Source organism: Chrysemys picta, chromosome 5, assembly GCF_011386835.1.
Source record: "Chrysemys picta bellii isolate R12L10 chromosome 5, ASM1138683v2, whole genome shotgun sequence".
NCBI lineage: Eukaryota > Metazoa > Chordata > Testudines > Emydidae > Chrysemys > Chrysemys picta.
The window spans coordinates 93,738,235-93,765,805 of record NC_088795.1 but is presented as its reverse complement, the minus strand read 5'-3'; the positions used below and the strand labels follow the sequence as shown (position 1 = coordinate 93,765,805).

The window sequence follows — 27,571 nt, the reverse complement described above, 5'->3', positions numbered from 1 at the left end:
GCCCCCTCAAGGATTCAACTCACAACCCTGGGTTTAGTCGGCCAATGCTCAAACCACTGAGCTATCCCTCCCCCACAATGTCTATCTTGTGTGATGCTGCTTCTCTAAGAACAGCTTTTTATGTGTTATGCATTGGTTCAGAAGTGCAAAGCAGATGAAGCTGGGCCCAGGACTGACCCAACAGTTCCATTTCCTGAACGGAGAAAAACAATAGTTACTTACCTCACAGTAAGAGTGGTTCTTCAAGATGTATTGCACTTACAGGTGTCTATGTACCCCAGCACAGGAGTTTGGAACATTTTCACTAGTGGTGTTCAGCAGGGGTCACACATGTGGCCTATATGCCCACATAGCCCCTGTTCCCAAGGGCTTAAGGGCATAGCAACCACACTGCAACTTTGTTGCTCAGGATCCACACTCTAAGTTGCAGGGACAGAGGGTGGTTGTGGGATCCACATGTGCAGAACATCTCAAAGGACCACAGTTTCTGTAAATTAAGTAACTGTTCTTTCTTCTCTGTGTTAGTGCACTTGTGGAGCCCATTTATGGAATTAGACAGAAGTCATCATTAAAGGAGGTGAGGGGCATGAGTTACTTGAAAAGAAATTGCAAAACTGTTCTTCAAAAATGGACATCGGATCTTGAAGCAACCACTAATGAATAATGTTTCATAAACATATGCACTAAAGGCCAGGTAGCTGCTCTGCAGATTTTGGACATTGGTATTTGACTTAGGCATGCTGTTCACATGGCTTGTGCTCTGGTAGAGTGAGTCCAAATGTTTGAAGGAAGATTCTTTTTATTAATGCCGTAAGCAGTCATAATACCATCCAATACTCATTTTGAGAATCTTTGTGACAAAATAACAATCCCTTTAGATTTATTATGATAAGCAATGAAAAGTCTTGGAGTGCTACAAACAGATTTTAGTTCTTTCTACGTAATATAATAACGATCTTCTGACATCTACAGTCAGGGCCGGTGCAACCACTTAGGCAAACTAGGCAGCCGCCTAGGGTGCCTAGTGGTTGAGGGCACCTAAAAGCCCGCCCAGGCGAGGAGGTGGAGTGGAGGTGAGCTGGGGCAGCTGGTGGGGGGGAGGGGCGCCTGCAGTAAAGGGGGTGCACAGGGGAACTGCTTCCCGTCCCAGATCACCTCCACTCTGCCTCCTCTGCTGAGCACACAGCCCACGCTCTAAGTCTCCTCCAATTGGCGACACAAGCCTGGGAGGAGAGGAGAATTAGAGCAGCACCGGCATGCTCAGCAGAGGAGGCGGAGCGGAGGTGAGCTGGGGCGGGCTCCCCGAGCGGCGTTAGCTGCCGCGGAGAGGGGTGGTGTTAGCTTCCACGGGGGGGCTCCCCGGGTGGGGTTAGCTGCCATGGAGGGGGGCGGGGTTAGCTTCCGCGGGGCAGGGGAGGGGAGGGGCTTCCCGGGCCGGGTTAGCCGCCGTGGAGGTGGGGCTTGCAAGGAGGGGTAGCTGCTGCGAGGGGGGGCGGGTTAGTTGCCGTGGCGGTTGGGGTTAGCTGCTGCGGGGGGGGGGAGGGGGCTGGGCGTGGTTAGCTGCCAGAGAGGGCGGTGTTAGCTGCCACGGGGGGAGGGGAGGTGCAAGGTGGAAGTTTCGCCTAGGGAGCGAAACTTCCTTGCACCGGCCCTGTCTACAGTATGTAATTTAGGTTTAGCCAATGTGAATGAGGTTTCAGAAAAGACTGGTAAGTGAATAAACTGTTTGACATGAAAGTCTGACCATACTATGATGTGGTCTCATAGTTACCCTCTCCATATGAAAAACTGTGTAGAGAGAATTTATCATTAAAGCTTGCAATTCATTTATTTTACAAGTTAATATAAATGCCACCAAAATTGACAATAAATGAATTGGACAATTTGATAGAGGTTCAAAAGGAGGGTCCATAAGTGAAGAAAGCACTAGATTTAAATTCCATGTTGGAGTGATCTTTCTCACAAGAGGAAAACACGAACACCTCTCATAAATCTATTCACTGATTGATGAGAGAAAACTGAACCTCCTTCTACTGGACGATGGAATGTGGAAATAACTGCCAATGAACTGCAACTGAAACAGTAAACACTTCTGGGTGCTTTAAAAACAAGTAATCTAAAATAATTGGAATAGAACACTGACATGGAACATAACCCTTAGGTATTGCCAATAATGAAAATCATTTCCATTTTGCAGTATATGTAATCTTAGTAGATAATTTCCTGCCCTGAAGAACATTTTGTACCTCCAAAGAACACTGTCTACTGAGGACATCCTGATATCATCCAAACTGTGAGACATAATGAGGCTGCGTTTGGGTGAAGGACTAGACTGTGCTTCTGTAATACCAGGTCCTTCTGAATTGGGAGTGTGATAAATTAGTGATTTGACAATAGCAGTATGTCCAAGAATCAAGACTGATGAGGCCAAGCAAGAGCCACCAATATAATCTGAGTTTTTTCTCATCTTACATTCTGTAACACCTTGGAATTAGAAGAAATGGAGGGAAAGCATACATTGAGAACTGTGTGACCAACAAATCAATAAGGTGTCTGCCAGAAACCCGGGATACTGTCCTGCTTGAGAACAAAATATTGGACATTTACTCATTACAGTCTAGTAAATACTTTTTTAATTCCCATTCATGGGATGAGGTAGTTTTCCTGCTTATTGAGTCTGCCAGCCCATTACTCTCTCCCAGGAGATGAAGAGCAGTCAGACTGATACAATTCTGAATACACCATTCCCAAAGTCTTATGGCTTCTTGAGAACAAAGAAGGTCTGACCTTGCACCTCCATGACTATTTACATAATAGGCTGCTGTGAAATTGTCCATGAGAACTTAGATTAAAGAGTTCTCCATCATAGGTAGAAACATTTTGCAAGTTAGTCTCACTGCGCTGAATTCTAGGATGTTTACATGCATTGTGGATTGTAAATGAGACCAAAAGCCAAGAGTCAAATGTGATCTATATGTGCTCCCCAACCCATCTGGGATACATCTGTTAGAGCGTTGGATGCTATGGGAGAAACAAACTGAACTTCCATATATACTTTTCTTTTATCCTCCATCAGTCCACAGAAACTAGAATCTGGTCCAGAATCACCACCTTAAATGACATGTCATGAAGCTTTGGGTTGTAAACTGACTTGGATCCAGGTCTGAAATAGTCTCAGATATAATCTGGCAAATAAAGTTACAAAAGTAAATGAAGATTCAGACACATGCTGACTGTTTGAGGGTAAACACAAAATTGGAGGATCAGATTCTTTATTATCTGAAATTTGTCTGGTGGGAAGAATGCTCTTGCTGCCACCAAATCTAGGAGAGCTCCAACAAACTCTATAGATTGAGATGGGCTCAGACTCAACTTTTTAAAGTTACTCCCCAAGCCCAGTGATGAAAACAAATGAATCACTCTTCTTGCTGCTGCTGTCACCTGCACTTGTGATTTCCCCCAAACAAGCCAATTGTCCAGATAGGGATAAACATGCAACCCTTATCTGCATGGATGAGCTTCTACTACTGATAGAACTATGTGAACACTCTTGTGGCTAATGAAATTCCAAAAGGAAGTACTTTGAATTGGTAATGATTCCACAGAGCTATAAAGCATAGGTACTCTGTGTGGGAGGTGTATTGATATATGAAAATAAGCATCCTGTAAATCAAGAATATTGAACCAATCCATGGGATCTAGAATAGGAATAAGTGAAGTGAAAACTACCATATGAAATTTGGCACACCAAATGCATTTGCTAAGATTACTGAGATGTAGAATTGGACACAAACCTCCTTTCTTGTTTTGGTATGAAGAAATAAAGAGAATTGAAACCCTTTCCAAAATACTTTTGAGGTACCAGTTCTAAGGCTCCTAGATAGATGATCTAATCTACCTCATGATGCATGGCACTCTTATGAGAATGGTCCCTGACAGGGGTGTGCGTGGGAGGCAGAGATTGAAACTGAATGGCATAACTGTCCTTGATGACTTGAAGGACCCATCGATCTGGAGCGATGGTCATCCAAGACTCCTGAAAATAAGCTAGGCAGGAATCTAGAGGTGGGCAAAAGGGTATAGATCCTTGTAGATTAGTCTAAGAGCCTCAGCTGTCACATCAAATTTGATGTCTCTGTGTTGACACAAGTGTGCAATATATAGAAGAGGATAGTGGAACTGACTTCTGATCTCTAGATGTCTTTCTGGATTGCTCAGAAGGTCTCTGGTGGTAAGACTATAAATCATAAGATTAAGTGTTCCTATATCTAGAGTATGAAGGTACAGGTTTCTTCCTAAACATAGGAGTATATATGACCAGTGATCTGAGAGTGGATCTTGAATCAGTGGAGAGACTCATCAGTCTTAATACAAAATAGATTCTGACCATCAAGCGGTAAATCTTCAATGATTGTGTGCACTTCTCTCAATAACCTGATACAGATAACCATGATGAGAATCTCATCACAATATCTACAGCTACTGAATGAACACCAGCATCATCAGCATCTAATATAGTCTGAAGTGATGATTTAGCAATCAGTTGGTCTTCTTCAGAGATTGATTTAAACTTGTTTCTAAATTCTGAAGGTAACACGTCCTTAAAAACTGAAAGTCTTTTGGATTGGCAATAACAATATTTAGATAGCATAGCCGGTTAATTTTCTATCTTGATCTGTAAACAGGATCAAGTCTCTTGGGCTCTTTCTCCTTGGGAGTGGATTTCCCTGACTGTTCTGATTTCTCCTTGGCAGTAGCAACAACCTGTGAAGATGGAGTCAGATGAGTATAAAAATACTCAAAATCTTTGGACAGTACTTAATATTTACGATCAGCACACTTTGATGTAGCTGCAATCGAGGTGGGTAGTCCAAAGATCCTTTGCTGGATCTAAAATCCCTTCATTAATAGGTAGTGTCACTCTGCTTTGGGATGTTAGTTTTAAAATATCAAACTGCTTATATGCTTTTTCCTGAACTGTCTCCAATGGAACTTCCAGTGTTTTTGCTATACATTCTAATATTTCTTAAAAGGTTTTAAATTTATCAACGGGTACAACATGTGAAATGCCTTCATCAGGCAAGGAAGAACAATGTAGATGATCAGAAGGATCTTCCTGATGAACAGGTATTTCCTCATCATTCGTATCTTGTTGTTCCTCTGTCTCTTGAACTTAATGAGCACAGTGATAAGATTCACAAGAATTTGCAACAGGCGACTTACAGGTAGACCACATGTATTGTGGGGAAACTTGTCCTTGAAAATATGGATATAGGATGGCTGATATGACCATGGTTGCTGATCAGATGGGAAAGAAACATTTGACCAATTTTGGGGAAGCCAAGGAGTATACTGAGGATTTAAATCCTTAGGTTAGCAGGAGGTTTTTTCCTATATTCCTCCCTGATGTTATTTTCCTTTTATCGATATACTTTCCTCTTTGGAAGGGCTCTCTTGTCAGAGTCTGAGGAGGAATTAGAGTCTTTGGATGCAGAAACCTCTAATATGGGAGTCATATAATAGGTGACTGCAGGATCTGAATGGAGTTCACATCCTTAATCATACTGCCATGTTTTCTCAGATACATTTTCATCACAGGAACCCTTGTTTCTTTCTAGGAAGGGGATCTGCCTAGTACCGAAATTGGGGAAAACTCCCAGGATTGGTGACTCAGGTGTTAGTTACCCTGAGATTTGGTGAGGAAACAAAAGAACCTCTCAGAGATGATAAATTGTTTGGAAGAGAAACCTGTGCTGAGGATGCTGTTGCTATCTCCCTCTGCATTGAAGAATCTTCAGAGGCTTGGACCAGTGCCAGTAGCAAGCAGAATTTAATTAATAATGATGGTTGTGACAGTGTGTACCTATAGTGCCCTGGTTCAACAGGGGTTAATCACACTCTGTAGGCCGAGGAAGCCAGGCCCCTTCACTCCTGCTGGGTATGCTCCAGCTGGAACCAGAGTATAAAAAGGTGTAGCTAAGTTCAGTCTGGGCTGGCCACAGACAAGAGTAGATGTATGTTACAGGCTCCTGCAGGGGACTGCCAGAGCTCCAGGACCCAGAAGCCAGCTGGGCTGAGGCTCCAATCGACCCACAGCCGACCGCCGCCAATGGAGGAGAGACAGCAGAGGTACAAGCTTACTAGCCTTGAATGGAAGGGTAGGAAGTGGCGCAGGGATATGGACTGAGCTACCGGGTGAGCTAGACTGATTGTGGAAACTCCGTTTCCCTAGGGCCACACAGCAGGACTGCCCCATTGACCTTAGCCATTGGGCCGCGCTGCCATGTACTGAAGGGTGACTGCACTGACTCTGGCCACTGGGCTGCGCTGCCCTGGGGGCCAAGGCAGCTGTGGTGACACAGGAGGCTAGGCCACTTGGACTACTAAATTTTACTTTGATTCCCCCAAGACCTGATGCCCCAAATTGGGGTATACTTGTGACCATGGTACCAACAAAGGTGGTGCGAAGTAGACAATGCCGAGTGTTGCGGTGTTGTGACGGACAGTGCTGGTAAATCTGGTGCCTTGATGGGCTGTAATAAACACACCTTTGCATTCCTGTGCCCTTGAGCCCTTGTTATCAAAGAAGATCTCTATGCTGGCTCTTTATTATGATGCAGCACTGAGGGTTCTGGACCCACTTTTCCCCATCCCAGCAGCAAATGACTTCTTTGAGGAGCCAATCCTCTTACTTCGTCGACTTGGCATTTAAGATGCCAGTCCTTGGACAACAGGGATTCTTGACTACTCTGACGGATTTTTTTTTTTAGTCTCTTTCAGTTTCTTTACTGCTCCTGAGCTCAATGTCACATCTCTAGTGACAGGCACAATGGAAGAATGAGTTGGGAACAAGAAATCTCTGTGCTCAGTCTCTACTCCGAGGTTGATATAATGCTCTTGGATTTTTCCATAAGGAAAAAAAATAAATAAAGAAAAGAGAAGCCTTTCCTCCCACAGATCTAGGCTCTGACATAACTAACCCTGCCCCAATCTGCTCTCTCTCTCTCTCTCTCTCTTTTCTGCCAATGGCTAAATGAAACAGTAACAACTACAACTAACTATAAACAAATTAATTACAAACTTCTATTCTACTAAGTAACAAAAACTACAAAAAGGACACAATTTTGTTTTGACTCACTGTCTAAAGTGGTTAGAAAGAACTGAGTGGAATTTGGGCATACAGGGTGCATGAACAACCCTTGCCAGACACTACTAGTGAAAATGCTCCAAACTCTTGTTCTGGGGTACACAGACACCCATAAGTGGGATCCACGTTGGGAGTAACTCAAAGAATGAATGAAACATTTATTTGATATGCTTATTTTAAAAGTTTGTACTGTTAGAAGATTTCTGATCAGAAGTATGAGAAATTCAACCAGAAAAAGGGTTGCTTTACTTGACTAATGTAGAAGCCAGAATATAAAAGTGGTACATTATTTCTGCAGTTAAAATAAAGTGTACTCTTACCTAGATAACCCAGAGAAGTCAGCTTCTTCTTCTTCACATCTCTCATCTAGCTCTTTCAAAGCAAGAGTGACATCTTCTTCACATATAGATTCAGAACAGCTCTCAGGAGCTGGCAGTTTTGGCATTTCAGGAATTTCCAACTCTAGAGGTTCCTGACAGATCAGAGATTCTTGTTCTTGTAATACATATGATCCAGCGTCTTCACTAGCAATGCTAACCCGTTCATCCTTGACAGCTGAACTGCCATCCTGCAAAGCAAATATATTTTTCATTGCTTTTACAGAAGGGATAGATGTATATCAACTTCTCTTAAGCTACAGGAGTCAGTACTTAAAAACAAAAGTATGTTTACATCACCCAATTTTATTTTAAGTATTCAGATATTTGGATTCTTCATATACTGAATTATACACCTTTAGTTATGCTTCAGTCATAAAGAATCTTTCTTTTTAATGTTTTCCAACTTCTGGTTAGAATACTCCAGTTTTTCTTTCTAAAATGCAATTTGTCATGTATAGCATATGTAATTTTTCCACTAATGTCAACTAATGATATTACAAGAAAGCCCTCTCATGAAAATGTGTGCAAATACTTTAAATATTTTTCTAGACAAAACTAATATGATCAAAACCTTCAAAGCTTAACTTTTGAGTGAACAAATCAAAAATCACTGGCTCATGATTGCCTATAGCATCAAACTCCTACTTCCGGAACTACTATGAAAAAACTCTCCCCTTTCCATTCTCCCTCCTCAAACTGTTTCCCATCATAAATAACTGGCAGAATGGAAGAAACCACCCTGGGAAACAGATTTTGCATAATTTGTCTTAATAAACTGGAGTTATTGCTAGAACTCTCATTTTTAACCCTGACCAATTAAAACTATATACTACATCATTGACTATCATGAGTAAATCATTCTGATATACGTTAGAATGTCCTGTACTTTTTTCCATTGTAAAACACTACAACATTAACATCACTATATTAAACAGATGATGGGTTTTGGACTTCGCTAATTTATGAATGAGCCCAAACACCTGAAATATTCATTAGATTTTATTTCCACAATAAAAATCAACTTCCTTATAATTGTTCTCAGGAGACAATTTCCTATATAGATTAGCACTCTCATGGTGATGTTATGTCTCCTACACTGGGACACACAGGATTGCTCTCAAGCTATTTCAGAGAATTTCTACTGTGTACACACACACACACACACTCCATGTTATGGCTTCTATCAATCCCAAATTTCTTTTCACTATAAACTAACTGAACACATATTAAAGACTGGACAATCCATCCCTGAATAGCCGTACATCATCATTTACTCTCACATTTGTCCTGAAGCTATTAGACCAGGACAGTGATATGTCAGGCCGTGATAGTACTCTGTTCCTTATGACAACTGGCTAATGACATCACCCCTGAAGTACCTCTTTTAGATATCTGGAGTTCTGTCATATAAAATAGCTATTTTGTCCCACCGAATAGCAAATGTCCATGGGCATGACAGACATTTTTAAGACAGCTGTAGAAAAAACAATGTAGGTCTAAACAGTGGCCCATTTCTAGTACAGATTTTTTCAAATCAAGGTCAACGGGTGAGTCCAGATCCACAAAGAACATAATGGAGAGAGATCATTAATAAGATAAGTATTCTCTAGATATTCTTCCAGATAAAAAAAGGAACAGTCAAATGTGTGCTATTGTTCTTCTGAATATTGCTGTCTGTGTTAATATGTGCTAAAACACCTGGGAAATGGCATCATTTATCAGAAATCTTAATGAATCTGCAATGCCAGTGGTGATCCAGACTGATGTGTCCTTCCCTAAGAACTTGCTTGATTGTTAGGTATTCGTTTTTGTAAGGAAGATACCATTAGGAATGAAAATTCCCTGTCCTCACTACAAGACTGACATACTGTTATTGGGAAATAACCTAATGTGCATGAGTGAAACAATAAGGTTCAGAACACACAGCTATTCTCTCTGATCAGGAAAGAGAAAGAAAAATGGAATGCCGTGAAATCTTGCAATTTTTATTGTATTGTATTTAACATTAACTTTTTTTCAATTGTTTTAGTTTTAAATCTGTGCCAGAGTCTTCAGAGAATTCAGTTGTTTCTGAATTTTCCATTACTAAAAATATTCATAATTTGCCTGGAAACTTCGTTAGAAATCTTTTTCTCTGCTAATTTTAACCTGTGTATATTCATTAGGTCTCAAAAAGAGAAAAAAATCCTAGCGAGAGGCTCCCCTTAGTCTAATGATGATCAAAGGGATGGAATTCAAGTCATATGAGCAAAGGTGAAAGGAACTGGGTATGTTTAGTTTGGAAAAGAGGAGATGGGGGGAGGGGGGGGGAGAGATACAAATACTTGAAAGGCTGACATAAAAAAAATGGAGAAAAGACGTTCTCTTTTGCCTCAGAGGGCAGAACAAGAGGCAGTGGGTTCAAACTATAGCATATCCAATTTAGATTAAATCTCAGGAAAAAACTTCCTAACTGTAAGAACAGTAGGACAATGGAACAGACTGCCTTGGGAGGTTGTGGAAGCTCCTTCACTGGAGGTTTTCAAAAGGAGGCTGGATAGCCATTTGTCTTGAATGGTTTAGACCCAACAAACACTGCATCTTGGCAGAGGGTTAGACTAGATGACCCTTGCGGTCCCTTCTAATCCTATGATTCTATTATTCTAATGGTCACATAGCTATCAGACTACCAAAGTTTTGTCTATGGCTAAGATTGTGAACTATCAACTCAAACTAAATAAGAGTCAAACATTGTTCTCCCCTCCAGAACGCTGTTGCAAACCTGTGCCACAGAGGAAAGTTTAACTCAAAGGATTTTTTTTGGGGGGGGGGGGAGAGAGGAGAGAGAAGGGAAGGGGGGAAGAAACCAGCAGGTCCAAGACATGTCAAGGGCTGACAGACTTAAGCAGCCTCAGGCATGTCTACACTGCAGTTGGGAGTGTGATTGCAGCATACACAGACATACCAGAGCTACAGTTAACCTAGCTAGATCAAAGCTAACTCAGGTATGTCTACATGTGCTCCTTATTGCAGTGTAGACATACTCTGATGCAAAGGAAAATTTAGCATATTATTTCTAGTCTCTAGGAAGAAGGGATTGACAGCTGGAGGCTTTGACACAGAATACTATACAGAGTCCCTTCTGAAACTTGCAATTTATAATTTGGGGTGGGTATTTCTGGAAACTGCTGGAATCTTTTACTTTCCACTTCAGCATCCACATAAGAGAACAAAGAATGTTTAACCAGGTACAACAGACTTTTTTCTTTAGAGAACAAATATTTTCTACAAGAATTTACTGTTCTCTTAATTCCATATGTATGGTTTATCTCATATTTTATATTAATATAATCTATAAGCAAATACAGTTTGCAGATAACTGTCAATGTAAGTAAAGAAAACATCTTCATTAACAATGCATTCACTTTTCCATAATGCCTCATCTTTAGAGCACAGATTTAGAGACTATGTTGTGCTGCAATATTATAAAACTAGGATCCTGTGACAGAGTGGGAGTATCTTAAGGCCAACTCACCACTCTATAAGCTTCCCGAAGGGGCCAAATTGGGAAGATAATTGATTAAGGACTGGGTCATTAACCAGTTAACAAGGTGATTCAGCTTGTCAGCTGGGGACAGTTAAAAGAGAGACAGGAAAGGAGGAGGAGGCTGGAAGGAAGGGCAAAGACAGAGAGATGAGATCTCTCCCCCCATTGGACCCTGTGCCTATGGATTAGGTAGAGGTTGGGGAAAGTCTTATGCTGCAGAGACACAAATCTGTATAAGACACTGTAAATAAAGCACGTTGTGTTGAACCTACAGGGGACTATGTGAGGACTGTTTGCAAAGCAAAACACATGGGGAAGGGGAGCCCAGTTCCTTACACAAATAGTCTCATTATCTTCAAAGGGTTTTCAGGATGGTGGTCCTGAACTGTAAGCAAGTTCAGAATATGGAAATTAGGAAGCATAAAGTTAACCTTCTACATTTAGAGACAATTAATAATCAGATACTCAAATCTTACAGAAAAGAGCTGGAACACAGTCTTTTAACAGATTTTATTAATATTCTGTTTTTTCCCACCTAGTGCCTTAATCCCACAACTGTATCTGTGCAGGTGGACCCTTGCATCCATTTAGAGCTTCACTGACTTTATCAGAGCTCTGTGCAGGTGCAAGGATCCATCTGAGCCGTCAACTGCAGAATTTGAGCCTATGTCCTTAAATGGACACTGCAAACCCACGTAGGTTTAAAGAACAAATTCAAAATGGCAGATGAGAATTTCTCACCTTTGCAAAACCTAGCATTTCATTTTATATAAATGAGACAAAATTAAACATTTTAATAATCCAAAGAGAAAGACACTTTGGATTCTAATTATTGTTACTGTTACTACTAGCGTTTAAAATCCATAAATCTGTCCCTGGGAATAAAACAAACAAGAACTTGCAGCACAAGAAAATCAGCAAAACAAAACCTCTGCTAAAGAAAAAACACTGTATTAAAGAGAAGTTACTTACCTTGCACAGTAACTGGACTTCTTCCAGATGTGTGGTCCCTATGTGTATTCTATTGTGGGCACACATGTGCTCCATGTGCTGGAGACTGGAAGATTTTTGGTAGCAGTGTCTGTTGGTCCACAAATGTGCCCTTCCTCTCCTCACTCTCCAAAGAGAGTACAAGAGGTGGTGTGGCCCAACCATTTCTCCAGTTCCTTCTCTACTGCAAATTGTAAGAGAAAGATCTGAAGCAGAGGGGAAGTAAGGTGGGTAGTAAAATACAACAGGGACCACACATCTTGAAGAATGCCAGCTACTATACAAGGTAAGTAACTTCTTTGAGTTCTGATCCCTATGTATTTTTCACACAGGTGACTGACAAGCAGTAGTCACTGAAGAGAAGGGTGGCAAGGACCTCTGCCATATCAATGACAGTTGTACTGCTGTATTGATAGATGCATCAGCTGCTAAAGCCTGCACTAGGACATAGAGTCTCATGAAGGTAGAGATCAAACCCCACACATTGCTGCATTACATATTTTGATGACAGGAATGCCACAAAGAGGGTAAGTCTACACTGCAATTAAAAACCTGCGTCTGGCCCGTGCCAACTGACTCGGGCTCACCAGGCTCGTGGCTGTTTAACTGCAGTGTAGACTTCTGAGCTCGAGCTGGAGCCCGAGCTCTAGGACTCTGGGAGGTGGGAGGGTCCCAGAGCTCAGGATGCAGCCTGAGCTCAGAAGTCTACACTGCAATTAAACAGTCCCTTAGCCTGAGCCTGTGTCCACTGGCACAGGCCATCAGTGGGTTTTTAATTACAATGTAGACATACCCAAAGAGACTACAGAAGTGGCCTGAGCTCCTGTGGAGTAAGTGCTCGCTCCCTGTAAGAGAAGAGCATTCGACAACCCATAACACAGGACAATGCATCCCAAAATCGATGTGGAAAGTCTTTGGGAAGAGATTGCTTCCCCTCTCTGTTCTGGGAATGATATAAATAATCTAGGCAGTTTCCTAAAGGATTTGGTTCTTTGGAGGGAGAACACCATGGCCCAACAGATATCCAAGGAATGAATTCTACTATCTTCACTGGTGGCATGTGGGTTTGGGAAAAAGGTAGGTGGAGTGTCTGATGGAAACCCAAGACCACCTTGGTGGTAAATTAAGGATGTAGTCTAAGAGAAATGTTATCTTTATGGAAGATTATATATGGTGGGTCTACATAAGGGCCCTAAGTTCACCTACTCTTCTGGCTGAGGTGACGGCTGCCTAAAAGACCACCTTCATATCAAGTACACTAAAGAGCATGAAGCATGGGTTTGAATGGAGAACTTGTTAACAACGAGAGGACCAAACTGAGGTCCCATGTTGGGATAGGTTTGATCATGGGAGGAAAGGTTCTGACCAGATCCTTCAGAAAATATACTGTCACAGAATGGGTGAAGATTGAGTGGTTATCAATCAGAGGATGACAGGGCTGATAACTGCTAAGTGGACACTTAGGGAGCTAAGGGAAAGACTTGTTGTCTTTAAGGATAGGAGATATTTAAATATCGGGAACCTTTTCCGCTTAGCTACATAGCATTTCCTCATGGAGTCTTTCCTAATATTGTTAAAGATGGTCTGGCCTGTCTGCGAACATGATCTCTAAGTTTGACACCCTTCCAAATATTAAACTGTCAGGTGGAGGGAGCTGGACTGGGATGTCTGACCCTACCCTTGTCTTCTGTCAAAAGGTCTGGGAAGGTCTGGATTGTGATATATGGGCGTACTGACATCTGAAGAAGTCTGGGATATTAGAATTGTCTTGGCCCTCTGGGAGCACGCAGAATGATCATTGCCCCATTTTGTGCAATCTTCCTGAGAATCTGAAGTAAGAGGAGGATGTGTGGGAAGGAGTACCTAGTAACCAAGTCACTAGAAATGCATCACTGCACTTAATTGCAATTAATTTTTTTAATCATTTGACAGCCCTAGTCAAAATCACTTTGGAGAAGAATAGTAACAGAGGCTCCTCTGCGATAGTGCTTCTGGTTTGCCCAGACCCCAATGATCTGATTTGGATATAGATAGAGATCTCTTTAATATTTTTAATGAAATAATTACTACTGGGCACTGTGTGATTATGGGAGACTAATTTCGCAGCTACAGCTTGGAGGGCAAGTGCTACTAATAATGGCAGCGCCCAGATATTCTTGGATGCAGTAGCCAACAAATTTCTTCACCAAACAGTCAACGAACCAAGAGGAGGTGATGCCATTTTAGATTTAGTATTGGTAAGTAGTGACGACCTCATAGAAGAACTGGTTGTAGAGGACAACCTTGGTTCAAGTGATCATGAGTTAATTCAGTTGAAATTGGAAGGATAAACAAAAATAGGTCTGCAGCTAGAGTCCTTGATTTCAAAAGGGCCAAAACTTAAAAAAATAAATTAAAGGAATTAGTTAGGGAAGTGGACTGGACTGAAGAAAACTCTGAAGGTGAGGCTTGAAAGTAAAAGTAAAAGTTGAAGAAACTATCTGAAGCCTACATCCCAAGCAAGAGAGAAAAAATCATAGGGGAGGATTGCAGACCAAACTGGATGAACAAGCATCTCAAACAGGTTATTAAGAGAAAGCCTATTAGGAATGGAAGAAGGGAGGGATCAGCAAGGAAAACTACCTCTTTGAGGTCAAAAAATGTAGAGAAAAAATGAGAACTGCCAAAAGCCAGGCAGAGTTGGATCTTCCAAGGAAAGTAAAACCTATTCTAAAAGATTCTTTAGCCATATAAATAAAAATAAAACCAGGAAAGAAGAAGAGGGACCGTTAAACACGGAGGAGGGGTGGAGATTAAAAACAGTTTAGGTATGGTCCAACACCTAAATGTATACATTGTCATAAAGGAACACAGGCCTATTAGTTTGACCTCAATTATATGCAAGGTTTTAGAACAAATTTTGAAAGACAGTAGTTAAGGACATAGAGGTAAATGGTAATTGGGATAAAATACAACATTGTTTTATAAAAAGTAGGTCAGACCAACTTGATCTCTTTGAGAAGATAACTGATTTTCTAGACAAAGGAAATGTAGGTCTAATCTACCTGGATTTCAGTAAAGATCCAAATGGGAAATTATTAAATTGGTGAAGATGGATAACAAACTCATTAAAGGGGAGACTGCAACAGGTTATGCAAAAAGGTGAACTGTCAGGTGGAGGGAGGTTACTAGTGGAGTTTCTCAAGAATTGGTGTTGGGCCTAATTTTATTTAACATTTTCATTAGTGCCCTGGGCATAAAAAATGGGAGTGTGCTAACAAAATTTGCAGATGACACATAGTTGGGAGGTATTGCCAATATGTAGGAGGACTGAAATGTTATACAAGAAGATTTGGATGACCTTGAAAGCCAGTATAACAGAAATAGGATGAAATTTAATAGTGCAAAGTGCAAGGTCATGCACTTAGGGACTTACAACAAGAATTTTTGCTATAAGCTGGGGACGTATCAGTTGGAAGTGACAGAGAAGGAGAAAGCCCTGGGTATACTGGTTGATCACAGGATGACTATGAAATGCCAATGTCATGCAGCCATGAAAAAGACTAATGCAATCCTAGGATGCATATCAGGCAAGGTATTGCCAGTAGAGATAGGGAAGTATTATCATCATTATACAATGATTTCATTTGGAATACTGTGTGCAATTCTGGTTTCCAATGTTTAAGAAAGATGAATTCAAACTGGAACAGGTGCAGAGAAGGGCTACTAGATGATCAGAGGAATGGAGAACCTAAATTAGAAGAGGAGATTTAAGGATTTTATCTAACAAAATGAAGGCTCAGGGGAGAGATGATTGCTCTGTATAAATACATCAGCGGGATGAACACTAGGGAGGGAGAAGAGTTATCTGGTTTAAGGGCCAATCCTGGCACAAGAACAAATGGATATAAACTGGATATAAACTGGCCATCAATAAGTTTAGGCGTGAAATTAAATGAAGGTTTCTAACCATCAGAGGAGTGAAGTTCTGGAACAGCCTTCTAAGGGGGAGTAGTAGGGCAAAAAACCCTAATTTGTTTCAAGAATGAGCTTGATAAGTTTATGGAGGGGTGGTATGTTGAGATTGTCACAATGGCACATGGTCCATCTACGACTAGAAACAAATATTTCTAATGGCTGGCGATGGGACACTAGATGGAGAGGGCTCGGAGTTATTATCAAGAATTCTTTCCCAGGTGTCTAAAATGATGGATTGCACCAACATGCTCAGGGTCTAAGGACTGCCATATTTGGGGTTGGGAAGGAATTTTCCTGTTTTTTTTTTTTGCCTTCTCCTGCACCACAGGGCACAGTTCACTTGCTGGTTTGAACTGGAGTAAATGTTGGATTTTCTGTAATTTGAAGTCTTTAAATCAAGATTTGAGGCAGACGTTATGGGCCTATTACAGGAGTGGGTGGGTGACATTCTGTGGCCTGCAATGTGCAGGAGGTCAGATTAAATGATCATGATGGTCCCTTCTGGCCTTAAAGTCTATGAGTCTTTGTGCATCCCGGACTCCTGGGGAGTCCACGTGTCCTGCACTGTATGTTAATCCAGGCAGGTGCCCCATCTTAACAAGGAGGCATCCGTGATCATTGGTGGAGGAGTAAAGGGGACTCCCCCCACACACTTCATCCCTGTCCTCCCACCAAGCTAGAGAAGCCCACACTTTGTGTGGGAGTGAGACAAGCTTATCCATACCTTGTCCGCCTGCCATATATACCAATTGAAGCCAAGCCTGTCAGGCAATGGAGACAAGTCTCAAGAAGGGGATCACATATGTACATGACACCATGTCACCTGGAAGGATGAGACATGAATGGACTGATGTCTGTGCGCTCAGCCGGAGCTGACTGACAAGTTCCTTTATGGACTGGAATCTGTCCTTTGGCAGGTACACTTTGGTCCTGACAGAGTCCAGAGTCACTCTGATAAATTCTATAGTCTGTGCTGGAACTAAAATGGAGACTTTTCTATGTTTACGCAAAGTCCCAGTGATAGAAGACTGAGCAGGAAAGTGGTTGCTGTCAATACTTCCTGCTGAGATTTCCCCCATAAGTAGTGAGATGTTGAGGTAGAGGAAAACTGATATCTGAAGTGGGCTGCCACTACTGGGTGTATTTTTGTGAATACCCTTGGTGCTGTAGCATCAAATGGGAGCACCTTCTATTGGTAATGGTTCAGGCCCTCTGCAAACCTTAGAAACTTTATGTGTGGGGTGGACGTCTATATAGAAGTAGGCATATTGAGAGCTGCAAACCAGCTGCCTTTATTCACTGGGGACAGGTTGACCATCCTGAATTTCGATTTGTGGATGAAGACATTGAGTTTTGAGAGTGCCAAGACGGGTCTCAATCCTCCCTTTTTCTTGGGGATGAGGAAATACTTTGAGTAAAACCCTTTCCATAGATGTGGGGTAGGTATGCAGTCCATAGCCCCCTGTCAAAGGAGAGTGCTCACCTCTTGAGTGAGTATCCTCTCATGAGAATGGTCCCTGAAGAGAGATGGGTAAGGGGCTTTTGGAACAGATAGGGGGAGAAATTCTATAGTATAGCTTGCATGGATGATGTTAAGCACCCATCTGTTTATTATCTGCCAGGCTTGGTAGAAACTGGCTAGACGGCCACTAAATTGACTGCTGAGGTTCATAGTTGGTAAATGTGGCATCAGGGTATGTTTGCCACTCTTGAAAGTCCCATCAAAAGCATCTGTTAGTGGGAGGTTGAGAAGGAAGAAGAGGGGAGAATGTTGTTCTTGCTCTGCGGAGTCCTCTGCTACTTCCATGGAGATTCACAGTCCCTCCGGTGATAGAGGGCTAAGATGTCAGTCGTGTCATGTACAGCTGTGGCCTGTGATATTTCCTCCTTGGTACCAGAGTGTAGATCCTCAGTGAGCAGAGGGTTGCCTTTGAATCTTTTAATGAGCATAACAAATATTATGTTTTCTAACTAAACAGATTGTTCCTTTCAAAAGGCAAATCCTCCACTGTAGATTGGACTTCTTTGGGAAATCCAGAGGAGCAAAGCCACCATGCTCGATGCATGACAACAGCTCTCGCCATAGACAGTGAGGCCATGTCTGAGGCATTGACTGCGGCTTCGAGGGATTACCTGGTGATCAATTTCCCTTCCTCAATGAAAACTTGAAACTGAGTCCTATCTTCCTGTGGAAGTTTGTCTGTGAATTCTGCAAACACAGAACAGTTAATAAAGTTGTATTTGGAGATCAATGCTTGGCAGTTGGCTATATGGAATTGCAGGCTGGTTGAAATGAAGACATTCCTGTCCAGTAAGTCTAAACGTTTAGCAACCTTGTCATATGGAGTGGATTGGGTTTGATGTTGTTTGCTCTTTTCCGAGGCAGCCTGGATGACTGATGAGTTAGGGACAGAGTGTGTAAATAAATATTCTGTTTCCTTGGATGGTACATAGTATTTCTTCTCTGTCCTCTTTAGAGTGGGAACACACAATGCTGATTTATTCCAGACAACCATAGCAGGCTCCAGGATAGCCTCATTAATGGGAAGCACCATCTTGCTAGGCCTCATAGCACGGTAGGATGTCTAAAAGTTTGTGAAGTGTCTCCTATACCTCCTCTACTGAGACTTGGAGCATGTCGGCAACCCTTCTTAACAGATACTAAAATTGCCTGTGATCACCAGATGGAGAAGATGAGGCCAGTACAATTGCCTCATTTGGGGAAGATGATGACATTCTTGTTGGAGCCGGTGGTTCCATCAGTTCCAGTTGCTCTTCCCTCCTCTATCAATTTCTGAGGAAGTTCAGGTCCCTCTCTGTCAGGAGAGGGATGGCGTGATTCCTGATGGGAACATACGGATTCTGGGTAACGCACATATAGATCTCATTGTCCCCATTAGGGCCAATTAGATGAGTCAAATGTTGGTTGGGATGGCATAGGGTACCACCAGTTCTGAGTTGGGGACCCTGATCTAGAAGAGCAGGAGAGCAAGAGTCTGGATCCTTTAGCTGGTCTAACCTCCTGCCCTGGTGGGGGGAAAAAACTCCCTCACATTGTCATCTGATTTGCCAGAGGAGGTTAAAGTAAGTTCCAGTGCAGATGGTACCAGGGATCTTGGGATCCACCTGCTGGTAGAAGGCATGAGAGGGTGGATTTCTCTCTCATGCCAATTCTGGACTAATGGTGTCAAGATCTCTCTTGAAAGGACTGGGTTCAACAAGATTGGGGGGGAGAGAGAGACTCCAGTTCTGGGTTGGCAACAATGTCCTCAGAGGCTGTGTACTTATCTGCTGACTGAGGAGATGTCGTGTCTGTCTGGACCAGTGGAGACAGTCTGGTGAGAAGTTTAACTGTCAGTGAAGGGAATGTTTGGTGTTTATCCATCAACAGTGTTTTTCTGAGGATGGCACCACTGCTGCTGTGGCAGGTGCTGGTCTGGAGGCGCTTTTATTCTTCCGAACTCAGGGGTCAATACCATGTCCCTTGTGAGCGCCTGAACTTCCTGTAATGGGGATCACTCAACTTGAATAGTGCTGGGGAAGAAGTTTTCCTCTTCGAAGAGGATCTGCAAGGGGCTCTCTTTCCTTTTAAGAGTGTGCTTTTCACTCTCTTGCCATGCAAGGAAGAGGAGTACTGGTCTCTATTCTTTTCAGCCCATGAGTTGAAGGTCCCTGTGTTAGGAAGCATTCTTCTTGGCACTTCTGACCACTGTACAGGGGGATCTGCCCAGCCTGGGTCAGATTGGGGCCTCATAGACCAATCTGTTGACCAATGTATTCTGGTGTTTGTGTGTGCACATGTGTATATATTTATAGTTAACAATATGTATTATTTGCAACATATATTTATATATTTAGGCTATATAACTGCTATAATACTTGTACTTAGTATGCATTAAGTATAAATATTATAGCAATTATATATCCTAAATTGGCCTATTCCTTTGTTACAATCCTGTTCTCTTATGCTAAGTATCCCATAAACCAAAATTTACTTCAGCAAATGCAAGGAGTTAAGTAAATAGGGAAACTGTCAGGATTAGGACAGATGATTGTTTTACCATAACAGGGAGGGAGTTATTCTCACAGACCAGTATCTGGAATGTCTCAAAGGAAAGGGATAAGATATATGAGTGTTCTACCCTGGTACAAACACAGGATGGATCTTCATGCCCCTTAGTACCTGAAATACATGTGTTCAAGACAGTGATATGGGGTACATCATTGCACCAGAAAAACAAGGTAGAAATCTAGTTTCAGATGATGTACACAGTACCCTTTTTTTTGTAAACAGGTTGAGTAAAAAAGATGGTTTTGGGTGTGTAACTTTGGGAGCACACCTTCTATGTAAGGTGAATGCAACAATGCTTCCCAGAGATTGGTATTGTATTGAACCTTTTTCCTGTACTATATTATTATCGGCTTTTAGCAATAAATCTGATGGATATTGGTTATTTGGTCTCTTAAATATATTTCATAACAAAAAATGTGTGATCAAGCAACTATCTACACAGTTTTTTAACACAATCCATAAAAAACTTTCAAGGCTGATATTCATGTGCTTGGCGGGTTCAGCAGGGGAACGATTGGCAAATAGAGTAACTCCTCACTTAAAGTCATTCTGGTTAACGTTGTTACGTTGCTGATCAATTAGGGACCATGCTTGTTTAAAGTTGCACAATGCTCCCTTATAACACTGTTTGGCAGCCGCCTACTTTGTCCACTGCTTGCAGAAAGAGCAGCCCACTGGAGTTAGCAAGTGGGGGCTTGGAATCAGGGTGGACTGGCAGCCACCCCATCAGCTCCCCACTTCCCTAAGTTCCCTGTGCGGCAGGCGCCCAGCAGGCTATCAATTGCTGTCAGTTCAGCTGTCCCTCCCCCCACTGCCATGGAGCTGCTCCCGGGAGCCTCCTGCTGTGTGTGGGGAGGACGGAGTGGGGGGCTAATGTCAGGGTGTCCCTCTCCTCCTGCTCCTGTCCCCCACTTACCCCATTCTCCATAGAGCGGGGGGAGGAGGGGAAAGAGGGAGGCATGGGAGGCGGGGGGCTGTCTCAACTTGCTGATCTACTTAAAAAGGCAATGTTCTTAGAGTGGAGTCAGCATACTTAAAGGGGAAATGCACATCTCTCTCTCACACACACAGGGTGTGTGTCTCTGTCTGCCTTGCTGTCTCCCCTCCCTCCATTTGTGCTGCCTTGTACAGTGTGAAGCTACATTAACAACAATGGGTTGACCCTTGATGGCTCAGCTGTTCTAGTTCATCATTTAGCAACAAAGCATTCCCTGGGAAATATCCCACCCTCTTCTTACTTCACCACCTTAACCAAGCTTCACAATCATCATTGCTGTGTACAGTACTAAATTGTTTGTTTAAAACTTAAAGTGTATGTGTGTATGTGTGTGTGTGTGTGTGTGTGTATAAATAAATAAATAAAATTAAATAAACACAATATAGTCTTTTGTCTGGTGAAAAAAATTTCCCTGGAACCTAACCCCCCCATTTACATTAATTCTTATGGGAAAATTGAATTCGCTTAACATCGTTTTGCTTAAAATCACATTTTTCAGGAACATAATTACAACGTTAAGTAAGCAGTTACTGTACTGCACCTCAAAAGGAAAGTGAGCTGCTTCAATGCAACAGAGGCACCTTGGATGGTCATTGCTGACTGGGAAGATCCATATGCAGGAAGCACAATTCTTAAACCCTGGAATCCTGGGCACAATAGTCACACCATGCAGGGTGCGTGTCTGTGTCTCTCATGAGTACTAACTACTTTAATTACCAGAACTAAGAACTAGCTCACTATTTAAAACTAACAAATTATTTACAATATATACAGAAAGAGTTGAAGAGATAAACTCCATGAACACTGAGGAAGTTCCATCTCAGACTACACAGTGGTAGAAAGGAACTACAGAGGTGGTTAGTCTGCACCGCCCCTTATACCCTCAGTTTGAAGCATGAGGAGAGGAAGGGCACAGGCATGGACCAACAGACACTGCTAGCAAAAATCTTCCTGTCTCAGAAGCATAGAGTGCATGCATGCCCACAGTGGAATACAGGTATGAACCAACATTCAAAGAACAATTTCAAGTTTCTTACAGAGTAATGAAAACAATGGAGCAGTTGACAGGTTTCCTTTAGATAAATTTATATGACTTTGAAACACAAATGTGGCATTTTAAATTATGTCTTACTAGTACCAAATCACTGGCTGCTGAGAGGGGCTCTTATATATGAATTCCAATATTTACATTTTATTTTCTATCAGGACTGGCACAAATGATTTAAATTAAACAAGTTGTGATAAAGTTTTAGGCTCCAGACCTACAACTGGCTCATCATGGGTGGACCTTTGTACTCCCAAGGAACCCCATTGGCCTCAATGGGGTTTATGTGGGTGAGCATCTATCTGCATGGATCCACTTGAAAAACAGGGGCATTAATATGCTGGACTAGGAATTAGTCATACACCTTCATCTATAACAGCAATACAAGCTGTTCACCTAACTGATTTCTCCACCAATGAAGGGAAAGCTCATCCAATCAAGCAGCTGTGATGTCATGCTTTCCACTGGGCAGTGGAAGATTGCTGAAGTTATCTTACAACTCAATTTACACTCCGTATATCCATTCAGAGTTTTTATAAGAAATAGTTTTAGACTTGAATAAAAGGATATTTCTTTTGGTAGGGGTTTTCAAGTGGTTACAATATATATCTTTTAACCAGTGTTGCGGGTGGTGAGAAGAACACAGTAAACAAAAGTAAGGGGGATAGGAAGGGCTAAAGAAAAGAGTAAGAAAAAGAAACATAAGTTGCGGCTGAGACTGGACCAGAAATGGACAGCAAGGAAGCAGAGGTCCCTGCTCTGGTGAATCTTGTTCCAGGAAGAGGCAGATCCACTGAGCCAGGATTTACTTTCCTTCACTATGGTGCCCCTCTGTCCCACACCTAGCTTGGTATGGTGGAGAGGTTAGTACTTCTCCAAGAATATATAGCCCCCTCACTCCTATTTCACCAAATACTGTATTAGGAGAGAGTAGTTTTCCATAAGAGCTGACAGAATTTGGTTTTGTTTTTTAAACAAGCAATGAATAATCCAGTGCTTTTCCAAACATAATGGAATTGAAAATTAACCCGGTAATCTTTACTAGACTTAGAAATTACAAAAGGCAACCTAAAACAAGTCAAGTTCACTTTCCAGTCAAATAAAACCACCATATACGAAGTTTTCATCTAAAAATATTAGGTATTGTAGAAACAGTAGCAACTGAACTAGTTTTGTTTTAAAATTAATTTTGTTATTTTAAAACTATTCAAATTATTTTTAAAAACATCTTAAATCAACCAGGAAACTAAAATACTCACAGATTTCCGGGTGGCTATTAGCTGGAATCTGGCTTACTCCACACAGGCCTTTCCAAAAAAAAATACCACTAGAATTCTGAGATCCTTTTTAAAGGCTTATTTGATTGAACCAACTACTAACACAGCTGGCCTGAGGTTTTAATCCCAATCCATAGCACCAAATCACATAAACCCAAAGAAAGCAAAAAAGCAAAAGGTTTTTAAAAGAAAATATTGCTACAGAAAGATTTTCACCATACCCAGGAAAAGTTTCACACAAGCCTATTGTTATTCTTCACCACAAAATGCTCATTAATAGCACTTCAAGAATATTTTTAACCTGTGGTAAATTTCCTGAGTCCATCATAAGAGATTTTCATTCCCAGGAGACATTTTACATTCAATAAGAAAGCCCAACAGGTTAAAAATATTGAAGATAAATCAAATAATCAGTTTAACAGATGAAAATTCTGTTGAAAAGAAAGCAAAAGCTGCTATGCAGTGCTAGAAAGAGCCCAAATCAGTCATGCACCAGCCCACATTTCTCCCCACCTCAGGCAGCTGGTTGCTAGAGTTATCTAGAGGTGAAGCCTCCAAACTTGGGGTCTCAGCTCTGATTTGAAGCACCTCTTCTGTTCCCATACTGCTAGTGGAGTCTTGAGACTGCAATAATGAACTTGCACGATCGGATATTGTTTCATCTATGGCAGAATCACTGTTTAACTAAGAGAGAAAAAAAACAAATGTGACATATTTCAGTGGTTGACTGGAACCATATAAGCTAAAGACAACAAGAAATTAACTGAAGTTTATTTGGAAATAGTTTGCTTCAACTAAGTAAATATTAATGTATATCTGCACATCACAAAAAGAAATCATATACACCTCTACTCCGATATAACGTGACCTGATATAACACAAATTCAGATATAACGCAGTAAAACAGTGCTCCAGAGGGGCGGAGGGGGGGGGGCGGGGCTGCGCACTCCGGCAGATCAAAGCAAGTTTGATATAACACAGTTTCACCTATAACACGGTAAGATTTTTTGGCTCTTGAGGACAGCGTTCTATCGGGGTAGAGGTGTATTAATAAAGTACTCTACATCGCTACTCAAACCATTATGTGCAGTCTGCAACATTTAACTTTCCTTCAAAGGGAGTTTAAAGTAATTCTTGGCACATAGAAAATGTTCTCTATTTTGTTAATAAAGACTTTTTTGTGCTTCTGAAAGATGCTAGATTGAAATTCTTTGCCATGGGCAATGATAGTGCAAGCTTTTGCATAAACGTGCCTCACCTATGACTACCTCCAAGGATTTGTTTCTTTTTTGAGTCTATAATTTCTAATTTCTATTTTTGTACAGTAACAGATCTTTTTGAATAGGTCTTCTAAAAGGAGGAAGATAATTAAGGAGGATGGTAGTACAGAAATTTTTTTTCAAGCCAATGTCACTGTAACACCAAAGTGATGTAAGGAGTAGATTCTCTCTTTCTTCCCAACCCCCGGTACTGCTTTTGAGGCAGTCCAACTAGCTAGACACAGACTGCTAATAAAATTCTAATAGTTACACTAAGAGCAATTTTTGCAGCAATCCAAATAATCTAAATTTTATTAATATAAAGTTGGATTTGGTTTCATTGGTGATACTAATATAAGGGCATCAAATATTCCAGAATCTTTATTAAAGGGTTGAGTTATTTGATTTTTCTTGAATTTCATGGCCAAATTTGTTCCCCACTATACAGTCTAAATATATTTCATATACCTCTTATATATCCTCAGGGCGGGCTCCAGGCACCAGCTTAACAAGCAGGTGCTTGGGGCGGCCAAGGGAGAGGGGCGGCAGGTCCCTCACTCCCTTTAGGAGCGAAGGACCTGCTGCTGAACTGCCGCCGCCGATCACGGCTTTTTTTTTTTTTTTTTTTTTTGCTTGGGGCGGCAGAAATGCTGGAGCCGGCCCTGTATATCCTTCAGATATATCACTTCATCTATGTCAAATAGAAAGGTCACAGGCACTCTGCCAACACCACAGGACCTAGAATATATTATGCATAGCATGGGTATGCCTACACTGCAATTAAACACCTGGACTGGACTGGACTGTCACCTGACTTGGGTTGTGCGGCTCAGGTTATGAGGCTGTAAAATTGTGGTGTAGACATTTGGACCCAGGCTGGCACCAAGACTGTGGGACCCCAGGTCCCACTCAGGTCCCAGATGTCAGGCTCCACCCCACGCCTGAATGTCAACACCACAATTGTATAGCCCTGCAGCCTGAACCAGCTGACACGAGCCAGCTGCAGGTGTTTAAGTGCAGTGTAGACATATTCTATATGAAGAATATAGGGTAATATACTGTCTTAAAATAAAAGTTTAATTTTTTCTGGTATCTGCAGAACTAACCTAAAATCATATTAGAAAAATATTGACATTATCTCTGGAATTCTTTTCATTATCTAAGCCACTTGCCAAAGGTTGCCAATCCCTGATCTAAGCTTTTGTGTTGTTTCTGGTGAAACAGAAATTTTCTGAAGATGAAAAAAAACAAACAAACTTTTCTTTCACATCAGCTACAGTGATGGCAGAGTCTTCCTATTGACATAATGAGGCCAAAAAAAAGCTAATTTAAATGAGGTGCTAATCGGGATAATTTAGATAATTCTTTGCTACCTATGAATAGCATTGTTTGGTTTCTGGCTCTTTTTACAGCTTTTTTTTTTTTTAAAACATACTTGATAGTAAAATGCTATCACTTTATGTATTCATTATCCGTTTAGTGGTGTTTTTTATCCGAGGAGGGGTAGAGGAGCCAATTTTTTGTAATGATGAGAAATCTTGTAATACTTAAATGTTTACTTGGATTAAAATTATTGTAATTTTATTAAAAGAATGAATAAAGTTGTTTTGATTCCACACCCACTCAATCCTTTATTTCTCTGCTAAGGATGAAAATTTAGTGCCAATTATGATGGTGGTTTTTGTGATGTGGATACCTGTTCCCAAAACTGTACCGAGACCTTGGAATTTGCATCAGAAAACAAGAGGGAGAAGGATTTATATCCCATTACAAATTCCTTAAGTTATCCTATCACCAAAGGTATAGTTTACTTCTTAACCTATTTTCAAAATTTAAAAATGAAAAATTATCTTAGGTGCTATATCAACACCTAACTGCAAGGGAGGAAGACCATAACAGGAAAATCATTCTTTTCCTACAAGAAAAACTACTACTGATAACCAATGTTTGTGTTTTCACATTACAAAAACATCTAAAATATCATCATAGGTTTCTCTAGTACGAATATTTAGACCAGCAGATAGCTGTACTGGAGAAAATTTAATTTAATCCTGTGCTAATTTATACAAATGAGACATAAACAGGAAGTAGTATTGCATTAGTCTATTTTATATAGTACATAATGAATGAAAATGGAACAGATTAGCAATTTTAAAGGTGGAACACTAATAGAAATCCGATAAGACTTGCTGCTGTTTTATTTATTTTTGCACTTCAATTATTTGAACTTGCAAATGAGGAATCCAAGCTTTTTTTTGTCAAAAACTACAAAAATATAGATCTTATATTTAAACCAGAATAATCTTTATAATGTTTTAAAAAATTGTACTACATATTTCATGAGCATTGATGGAAGAAAGAACACTGCACTGGAACCTCAACAGTAATGTATCTACTGCTGATAGAAGAGCCCTTTTGCTGAGTTGAGATTGTGAACTCACTTCACAGGCTTCAGAAATGCCTCCCCGGAAGCTGAACTACACTAGTGCAGCTGCATCGAAGGCTTTCTGAGACTATGGGTGGAAGGTGTGAGCAGTATTTGCCTCTAAAAGATGCAGGTGAAGATTTAAGTTTGCAGCTGTCAGTTTTTATAACAATGGCATGAAAAATGTTCTCTGAAAAGATCCATTGATAGAACCATTTAACTAAAGCTTAAATAAACTTGGGTTATAAACTGATTCTTTTTACAGAAGAATGACTTACCATCTGTGATCGGGATAATATCTGACTTGCAGTCAGTGCTGCTTCCTCTTCTGAGGACTCATCAGTATCCTCCTGATTGGTCAAGTTCAAGCTGGGTGTGCTACCAGAATACTGACATTCTTGAAGGGATGGTGTGTCTCCCTTATCAATACTGTCGAGTGAGCGCCTACGGACTCCCCAGTTGAAGTTGTCCATACTTTCACCCTGTAAAAAATAAA

General features: G+C 41.2%; 1 protein-coding gene across 25 annotated transcripts in view; it reads right to left on the bottom strand.

Annotated features, from left to right (window-relative positions):
• Positions 1-27,571, bottom strand: part of FRYL (FRY like transcription coactivator) — a 411,199-nt gene that overhangs the window by 31,958 nt on the left and 351,670 nt on the right. For 24 of the 25 annotated variants that reach the window (XM_065598069.1, XM_065598065.1, XM_065598067.1 and 21 more), the window contains 3 exons: positions 27,354-27,557; positions 23,905-24,075; positions 7,468-7,715 (listed from right to left, as the gene is read on the bottom strand). In XM_065598069.1, the coding sequence (XP_065454141.1) occupies positions 7,468-7,715; positions 23,905-24,075; positions 27,354-27,557 (623 nt within the window). Of the gene's footprint in view, positions 1-7,467; positions 7,716-23,373; positions 24,076-27,353; positions 27,558-27,571 lie in introns of all 25 variants that reach the window. The other variant, XR_010601883.1, reaches the window with a different exon arrangement.